Here is a 10,138-nt window from a genome sequence, read left to right on the forward strand (position 1 = left end):
CACATAAATCTAATAGTATGATTTTATTTGTTTAAATCTCAATTTGCATGTTTTCATCTAATCAATAGTAGTTAAATGTTTTGTAAAAATTTATTGCATTCACTCTCCTATTAGATTTAACATAAATACAAGCGTTATTCTACACTATTCTTCATTTCAAAATGATAAAAAGGTGATAAGAAGGTAATTGATTCCAAATGTGCTAAAAATAAATCTATAGATTATGATTACTATGATAGGTACTACAATATATGATGTTCATGATGGAAACTATATCTAAAAGAAACCCACACTAAAATCAGTGTAACAATGATGTTAATCTCACAATTGAATTTCCTAAGGGTATGGAGACTAGTGGTGATTCACATTGGTATTCTCAAAGTTCCTGCACTACTAGAATGGTTGGTTTGGTATCCAAAGAAGCATTGTTTAACATTAATATTCTATTTGAAGATGTTGAGTTTGATATCTTATTTACTTCTATCTCACAAACTAACTTGATTGAACAATTGTTGGTTGTGAAACTTAGTTTGAAAAAATTAAATACCACAATCTCAATGGTTTTAATTGTATTCAATATGGTAATCATATTCTTGTTGATAGGCAATGCAACTTATTTTCTTTATTCATAAATATTTTGACAAGATTGTAATACATTTTGTAATTTGGTAGGGTAACACATTTCTTTTCATTTCCCAAGGCTTTGAAACTCTTTATATGTAAATTAAGCTTAAATTGAGCATAGGTGGAGCTTATATAGTATTGTATCTCTTATGCCATCGGAGTTTTATGTGCATTCTTCTTATGTTTTGAATGTGCATATTAGGCAAGGGAGTTCATTAAGAGTTTGCAATTGAATTGGTAAAGACGTGTTGGTGGGTTAAGAGTGATCTTAGATGGTATATGCATTGTAACGTTTTGTATTAAAATCATTTTGAGTACTAAAGTGAGTTTGACTCATAATTTTGTTAGAGTTTTTACCCTCAAGGTTTTTCTCCATATTATTTCTTATGTCTCTAGTATTCATGGTGATTTCTCTCTCTTTTAATATACTTAATAACAATGCAATCTTTATTGTGATGAGTGTTTTATTAGGTTAACAAGTATTAAGGATGATGCAGACTTATTGTTGGGGATATTATAAATTCTCTTGCCTCTAGTTATGTAGTTCTGAATGAAAATAGAGACTAATTTACTCTCTTAGTAGATTTCATTTGTTCTAATATTTTACTCTATTTATAGTTTTATAAGATGACTAAAATTGAGGTAAAACTAGAAGTTTATGGATCAAGAGAAGTCATAATGGAAGGAGAGAAAGAGTAATGAATAGGAAGGGAAGTAACTTGATCCAATCCTAGTAGCCAGGATGAAGAGAAGGGATTTGTATGAGGTAAGATAGATTAAAATATCAAAACTTGATGAATAACACCTAAAATAGTTTCTAAACAAGGAAAGCATATTTAAGAAAGTATTGTGTAGGAGGGTTAGATGTGTTTGAATAGAAAGATAAATGGAAGATAAAACAATAAATTTTAAACTTGAAACATGGAAAAAAAAAGATAGAATGATTGGTTGGTTTTGATTTTTTGAAGAAAAGCACCCTCGATTTAGCCCTATCCCTAAATGCAAGAGAGAAAGGGAAGAACAATAAAAGGTTCGTGTGTCTTTTTTGGTAAGGAAAAGGTTATTATTTTTGTTAAGAATATTGGGTTCACTAAAAAATAATATAAAAATATATGTTTACTAGAGTGTAGCAATATTTCCTTATTTAATCACAATATAATTGTCTTATTTATTTAAATCAAAACTGGTGACTACAATAACAATTCAAATAACATATAATCACATATTTCAAACATTAGAAGATTACAAAGTTGAGTTTGAGTCATTCCCATTTTATAAGGAAGCATGAAATGAGAATGGGGAAAAGATGTATAATTTAATTTTCTATTATAGACTTGTCACAATCCCGAACACATGATCATGTCTAATTTGGCACAAGTCTAATCTCTCTTTCACAATGGTGTCTCCTATAACACACTAATTTGATACTCTAAGAGGTCATGTTCAATCAAACTACAGAAGCCAACCGGTAAATTGTAACTCGTAAGAAATTGGACACCTAATGGTTGCTTGAGATACCTACCTAAGTCAAATCGTTCAGTCAAGTTAATAGTAGAGAATGGACATGTTTAGGTGTGTTTGATCCTAAGTGGTTAAGAAGAGATGGGGTGTGTGTAGCAATAAAGGTGTCCTAAGAAAAATTGAATAGAAGTCCAATAGCTCCTAGATGCTCATGATGCTCTAGGTGGTATGTGAATACTTGATTGTGCTTTATGTGCCTCTCTAATGACCTTTATTTCCTTTAAAATCTTCTTTTGTAAATGGAGTGGAACTAGGGTTAGGGTTTTATGAAAAGGGGGTAGTTAAGCAAGAAAAGGAGAATTTGAATTTTGGGGACACTACCATGTGCTATCTTTTCCTAGAGGACAAAACTAGGGCACACATTCAAGATGAAGAAACCAACAATAATGGGTATGACGAGGTGTTAGGTAACAAGGCTTGATTTTGGGCATAATATATAGACACAAGAATATATTAATACTCGAAATTGTAAAAATGATAATTTGACACATTTTTAAACAAGAAAAAAGTAAATAAAATATAAAATGTATAAAGAAATATAATATTATGCTTTTTGTGTTTAAAAAATAAAGACTCTATTCATGATCTAAATAATAAAACAATTGTTTAAATAAATGAATAATATTATTTTAAATAAAGTTTATATTTATCTCGTTTTGAATTCAATCATTATTATTTTGTATATATTTATGACTTGATACATCCTTTATGACACTTTCATTAAAAAATAATTAAATAAGGGAAAAGTTCAAATTCACAATGTAAACTCACGAGATTGCAAATATAGGAATAAAATTGAGACAACTTTAATGATGCAACCAAAACCTTAAAATTTCAACTAAATTTGGAGTTAGCTTGATTATAAACCCTATCAATAAGGTTGTGTCTATTAGAAGTTAAACTAGCAATTGCACTCATATGAGGTTCAAGAGATACGACAATAGGAAATTAAAATTATGTCCAAACTAATATTAAGAGGTTCAAGAGATACAACAAGAGGTTCAAGAGTTTTCTAATATTATGTGATAGCATGCATTTCTTGGATGACATATTTGTGTACATCATGATAGTTCCTAAATGCAAAGGCATATGTAACAAAAAAATGCACTTTAAATCGAAAACTATATTTCAACCTAATCAGAGCTTTTCTTCATATATTGTTTAATCTATCAATCTATATATAAATAAATTAGGCTTTTCGTCAAATATAGTAAGCATTTAAAAATTTCAAATTCGTAATAAATAAAACATTTTTTTTCTACATATAGCATGCTCTATTTTTAGGAGCAGAATAATTAGGATAAAAACACTAGCCTAGTTGAACTTTGCTAGGTGCATTTTCTTGGAAGAACTCAGTATGATGATACTTTTGGGCAATTATCAATGTAATATTAGGACTATAACCATTTTCAATACAATAGCATGCATGATGGTTCACCCAAGTAGGCAACTCAAAATTCATTTTAATAACATAACAAATTCCTTTAGACAAAGTAAAACAACCTTTAGTATAGCTTGTAACTCAACATTCAAGACATGATCAGATTATAATACACTAACTCCTCCTAGAATGACACACAGAGTCTTTAACTGATAATATAGATCAAGGACACAACTAAATCACATCCTCAAAGAGAACCAGCCATTTCTTTTTACTTTGCCACTTAGGGAAACCAAAAGTACAAAGCATTCTTGTTGCTTCATTTATTACATGAAAGATTTGATATCTCAATTAGAAAAGTGGAAAAAAGCAACAACAAATATAATTAAAAGCATGAGATTTCTACAGTCCATATAAATGTTGCTAAGCAATTTCTGGATTTGACCAAGTGAATTTTTAATATTAAATCCAAAAAATACTTAACAACAACAAATTTAATTACATCATAAGCTTCAATTATATTTATCTTTCCGATAACATCCTCAAAAAGAAAAAGATTAAACCATTTATCAATAGATACATCACAAATTACAACGACTCAATGATAACAGAGATTCAGTCAATATAAATGAAAACATAACATTGGAAAACATCAAATATAAGAAGAATTGATACAAAACCAGCCTCATTTCTAGAATATGTTCTCTGCTTTTGATGTCTCCATTATTGGACCACTGTGACCTCACAATTTTAGAGAATAATCACATTCATAGAGATTCAATCGATTAGGGTTTCAGAAAAGATTTATATTTTTAAACAAATGAGGCTCGATTAATTTGGGTTTGGCATAATCATGAATTCACCATTCATAGGGCATTGTGGCCTCAAACATAAATTTAAGGATTCCTATGCGCTTACCTAGAGGTCTGCAAGAAGGATTTGGAAGAAAGATGATAGAGTACAACATACAAGCAAGTGCTTCACATAGGAATCATTTCCAATCCCTGAATCTGACTATGAAGCAAAGCCATGGATTTTTATTCATCCAAGATGTTGTCCTCTTGCCTGGTGAAGTGTCACTATTGGTCCCACCACCTTCTCCAAAATTCAGATTTGAAGACAAAGAATCACTGCAATGTTTTTTCTCAAACAATCTTACGAAGTGAAGGAAATTGAACATCCAAAGAAGAAGCAAACTCTCAGAATTTCGAAAAATCAAAGAGGAAAGGAGACAACGAAAACAAGAAAGACAAAAGACGAAAGAACAGAGATTACAAAAATTGGAATCCGCAACTACTCCAAAGGAAGTTAAGAACCTGGAAAAGGCATTTGAGCTAGAAGATTAGCAGAAACACTTAGAAAGAGTGCAAAAACTAAAGAAAAGGTTCCAAGAGCACAAAAAAGCAATAAAAGCTAGACATATTGAAAGATAGGCTGCTCGACAAGCTGAAAAACGAAGAAAAGAAAAAGAAAAACAAGAAGAGCAGGAACTACGAAAAAAACATTGACAGGGTTTTAAACTTGCAAAAAACATAAATGAATTTCTAGTTGGAGACTTTAGGTATCTCTGTCATCGTAAAAGAAATTATGAAAAAATCAATACAGAGAAAGAGAAACTACGAATAACAATCATGAAAAAATATTTTGAAATAAGATGCTAAGAAAAATTCTCAAAGTGATAAGAAGGGATGGGATGAGTTGAAATTAAAATTGGATTTTGGATTTGATAACAAAAAGAAAAAGATAAGAATCACATCAGAAACCAAGAACAAACCCAAAGAAGCCAATAAACAAAAAATCAAAAACACAAACAATACAAAGGCAAAAATGCTTTGAAAAGGAAGTGGGAAAATTGGGCTATATCCTCCAGTTGTGTATAGAAATTGTTTGAGAAAGAACCATTGCAGAGATTCTTTGTTTCTAAATCTGAATCTCGGAAAAAACAGGGGGACCGATAGTAACACTTCATCAAATAAGAGGACAACATCTTGGATGAATAAAAATCCATGGCTGTGCAGCACAGTCAGATTAAGTGGTTGGAAGATGATTCCTCTGCGAAGCACATGCCTGTAGGTTGTACTCTATTGTCTTTCTTCCAAATCCTTCTTACAAACCTCCAGTTAAACACAAAGAATCTTAAATTTGTTTCCAATATCACCTCCTCTAACGTAACTACAAATTAACCAAAATCAGATCAACAACTAACTGCAAGTGCTTCAAGTGTTCTGAAGCACTTGCTTCCAACAAAAGTATGGACTTGAACCTTTTCTCCTGCGTCTCTCTCAGGGTGTTCGGTAAGCCTTGATGGCCCAAAATTCCTACACTTGAAGGAAAGTTGCCCGATATGAGATTCGGAAATTCTTGAAGGCTGTTCCTTGTGAACTTAGACTCATAACCATGTTCAAGAGAGCCCCTGAAGTAAGATCCTTGCAGCTGGGTTTTACTTCCTGAAAGCCCTTGTCCTCAGGACCCACCTGCTCATTCAACCAAGAATCAGATAATACAAACTCACCCACATCGGTATACATCATCCATTGGAACTTTTCCCTGGCCATGAAAGCACAGAGTGAAAACTCTGCTTCCTGTGTCTTAGCCCATGGCAATGGATATCTGCTCACATTATGTCGGGTCGGTGCATATGGTTCCCAATGGACGCCATTTATTTTGGGGGAGTGGGAATCACTGGCATATATCGTTGAATCTAATTTCTTTACAGCTTGTTGGGTGATGTTGAAAGCTGTTGCCACACTTCTCAATGGAAGCTTCAATATTGACATGCTGCTTGTCTGCCATGATCAATAGTAAACGATTAGGATACTAGTAAAATGGAGTATCTAGCAGATTGACAAGTAAATAAATGTGTTTTCCCTACCACAACACCAGGATTTTGACTGTTGAGAGCAGAGATATAATTAGCTTCTTCAGTTCCAACATTAAGCTCAAAATGCAGTATCCCCCTCGAAAATATGGTGACATCTCCAGGAGGCAAAATATCGATGAAAGCTTGACCTAGTTTGATAAAGCAGGTGTTTAATGATTCGAGGAAGGAAATAAAGCAGGTGTTTAAAGAAGGCAGGTGTATGTTTTACCTTGAGTATCAACAAAACCAACATGAAGAGGCCCTCCTGAGATAATAAGAGTAAGCATTTCTGAAGCTCATGGATGCGTATGCAGTAAATTTACCCCACACGGAACCATCTTGAACCTAACATATTGTAGGCCCTGCGATCTGCAATGCCACAATCTATCACTGCAACTGGAAAATGAATAGTGTTTGGAATAATAACAATAATAAGAATTATAAAATCTTACGCTGCTGCTGGATACTTGGCGACTGAACTGGCAGCATATGCGTCCATTGGAGCGAACCCAGGTTGATCCGCTGGGAGAATGGGCCGGATCCAGAGATAAACACCATGGTGGAGGCACATAGTTTCATCTTGCTTTCTATAGTTTCATCTTGCTTTCTGCAGTTCTAACATGAGCATACTGCAGAGGTCTGTGATAAGATGGTGGGATGTTATGATAAACAACAGAAGGAATAGGGTTTCCAAGGATTGACAGAGTGATTTTGTATCCAAGCAACTGATGAAGTACTTCTTCTTCTTCTGGATGCTCACACCTAAAGAGCTGTTGTGCAGAGTGCAAATAGAGTTACAGTAGTTTCTATTGTGACATTGAAGATGCAACGGAGGCCTTGTGTTGCAACATTTAGTCCTTGTTTATAGTTGATACCTTTGGCAAACAGAAAAATATCCTAATCTGTAATGAACTTCTCATATACCATGTGATGTGATTAAATGGGCTGGGAGTAGTTCATAAACTCAGCATTCACTTTCATGGTCTCTGTTAAAACTGGGTTATGAATGTTGTCAACTAGGGCCATTGATTTTGCAGACCATTAGACATTTTGTGCAGGTGCCTGGCATCTTACCGCAGCTCCTTGGGCTCTATCTAAATATTCAATTCCCTTCCGTTGTGTATGGAGACTGTCTTCGAAAGAAGATTGCAGAGATTCCTTGTCTTTGTATCTGAATCTTTGAGAAGACAGTAGCACCAACAGTAACACCTCATCAGGTAAGAGGACAACATCTTGAATTTCCTGGTTTTGTTGCACTTGCCTCTGTTAAGCACATTCCTGTTGGTCATGCTCTATCATCTTTATGTCCAGCTAAGCGCAAAGGAATCCTTAAATTTGTGTCCAGCAACACCTCCTCTAACGTAACTGCAAATTAAACAAGAACAAGTCAACAATTAACTCAGAAAAATATAGATTGCCTACAATTCTGAGGCGCTCTGTCATTGTTGAAGGCAGAAGAAGGTTATCTACCATCACAAGGACAAAAATACTTCTGTGGCCTAATAGAGTTTGACGATTTATAGCATCTTTCACCCATGTAAACGTCGTAAAACTGGACATAACATGAGAATCGAGAGCACAAGCTTTTGGAATCTTGATAGTCTTGGTCATGTTATAATTCAATCCAATGTAGCAGAATCTAGAACTAATATATAACCAGAATTTACTCATGGAAACTAAGACATACCATTGTATGTTCAGAAAAGTACACAATAACTTTGAAATACAATACCCATATAAATGATTTTCAAATCTGTAATCCATGAACACTAAAAGACATTCAATGCTTCTTTCATTGGCCTGCTGATTGGTCTAACCAAGATATGACATAATATATCTAATAAAGTAAACATATAGCAATCTTGCAAAAGGACAACCAATAGATTATGAAACCTTCAATACTTCATTCATGGTGCCGCTAATTGATCTAGCCAAGTAATAACTTCAAAAAAGAAAGAAAATCTATAGAGTCCAAGGACCTAACACAGGACTGACCCACAGGCAAATAACATAATCTTTCTTGCAAAATAATCTAACCATTTGACAAATGCTTTCTGTAATTCTATACCCTCACAAATCACCTATGCTCATGGACGATACAATGATATGAATTCTAAGTAAATGAATACAAAGATAGCTAACCTTGAGATATCTGATGAAGGATGGTTGCACCAACTGTGAAGAACAAAATAATGAAAATGATATAATGGAACCCGAGTTGCTTGTGTTTCTGAGCTCATATCTTTTTCAGAACAAGAATTCAATCTCCCTCTATGGGAAAATGGCGGTCAAGAAATCTTGAAGAACACAGTAACCTTGAAATGCAACGCCCATATAAATGATTTTTAAATCTGTAATCCATAAACATTATAAGACCTTCAATGCTTCCTGCATTGGCCTGCTAATTGTTCTAGCCAAGAAATGACATTGTATATCTAAAGAAAGCATATAATAATCTTGGGAAAGGACATTCAATAGATTATAAGACCTTAATCCTTCATTCATGGTGCTGCTAATTGACCTAACACAAGACTGACCCAAAGACAAATAACATACTGTTTATCAATCACCTCACAAATATCTGAATACAATGATAAGAACTCTCAGTAACTGAATACATACTACATAGAGAGCTTATCTTGAAATATCTGATGAAGGAAGGGTGATTGCACTAACTGTGAAGAACACAATAATCAAAATGACACAATGGAACCCAAGTGATTTGTGTTTTAATGGAGCTAAATTTAGGGAGAACGAAACTCTGTTAATATATTTCCTATTTGAGCCAGAAACCCATAATTGGTATTATAAGAAGTATGCACCCTATTTCTGAGCTCATATCCACGGAAACCATGTCACTGTAACCTCTTATTCAGAACAAGAATTTCACCCTATTTTGAATTTTGATTTAAGACTAAGAAGATGCAAACCAGTAGATCTTTAAAGCCTTTCTTGTTGCACTTGATCATGGTAACTAATTAACGTAATTAATTCAAGTATTTTATGTGCTACCATGAGGGATTTATTATGGGAAGGAAAGTGAATATTATTATCTATGTTGATGCAAATTGAATTGGAGAAATTGACATTTTAGAAAAAAATAACTTCTCATTATTTTTAATTGTCTTTTTTAATAATATATTTTTGGTGATGTTGCATAATTACAAGTTTTTTTCTTGAAATATCTTGTAGTGTATGAAAAATTACTTATTATTTTTAATTAACATGCCTTCTTAGATCTTTCCTTTATTATGTTATTTTGCATTTCTTATAGATTAGAAGAACTACTAGGTGAGGTGGAAGGAATGTTAAGGGTCCTTCAATCATAGTCATTTGTTTGTATTTATGGGTAATTACATGAAATTTAATGTTAGCAAGAGAAGTCTTAAGTACTGAGGGTTGGGACATAAAATATTCATGTAAGTCACATAAGACTAAAATTGAAATTGGACGTAAAGAATGACTAGAAAATTAAGGTGTAGCATGTAGAGTAAGGTTGTGATGCTCACAAAGGTGAATCGTTGAGCCTTCTTGGGAGGTCACCTCTGTGACCATCTAGTTGGAGTAGTATTGAGATGGGTGACCTCCAAGGAAGGCCCACTGCTTCACATCTATGAGCATCACCTAGACACAATGAGTGCTAAGTGGACCATTCTATCTCATGAGAGATGGGTTCTTGTGAACCAGTACTCATTAAACATGGGTCAATGAGTTTGACTCGAAAACTACACAGTTGAATCGTGATAGCAATA

General features: G+C 33.5%; 1 protein-coding gene across 1 annotated transcript; it reads right to left on the reverse strand.

Annotated features, from left to right (window-relative positions):
- Nucleotides 1–4,417: 4,417 nt before the first annotated feature.
- LOC131048774 (uncharacterized) lies at nucleotides 4,418–9,329 on the reverse strand. The gene is made up of 5 exons (XM_059208749.1): nucleotides 8,529–9,329; nucleotides 6,839–7,751; nucleotides 6,616–6,755; nucleotides 6,399–6,535; nucleotides 4,418–6,312 (listed from the first exon to the last, which is right to left on the reverse strand). Exons 3-5 carry the CDS (start codon nucleotides 6,671–6,673, stop codon nucleotides 5,845–5,847), a joined length of 663 nt encoding a protein of 220 aa, XP_059064732.1. The 5' UTR covers nucleotides 6,674–6,755; nucleotides 6,839–7,751; nucleotides 8,529–9,329; the 3' UTR covers nucleotides 4,418–5,844.
- Nucleotides 9,330–10,138: the final 809 nt, after the last annotated feature.

The sequence above is a fragment of the Cryptomeria japonica genome, chromosome 7 (genome assembly GCF_030272615.1).
Source record: "Cryptomeria japonica chromosome 7, Sugi_1.0, whole genome shotgun sequence".
Taxonomy (NCBI): Eukaryota; Viridiplantae; Streptophyta; class Pinopsida; order Cupressales; family Cupressaceae; genus Cryptomeria; species Cryptomeria japonica.

Excerpts from the sequence above, each read along its gene's own strand:
- LOC131048774 (XM_059208749.1), bottom strand. The coding sequence starts at position 6,673 with ATGCTTACTCTTATTATCTCAGGAGGGCCTCTTCATGTTGGTTTTGTT. Across the intron at positions 6,536-6,615 it reads TGGTTTTGTTGATACTCAAG|GTCAAGCTTTCATCGATATT; the intron begins GTAAAACATACA and ends TTATCAAACTAG. Across the intron at positions 6,313-6,398 it reads GTCAAAATCCTGGTGTTGTG|ACAAGCAGCATGTCAATATT; the intron begins GTAGGGAAAACA and ends TGATCATGGCAG.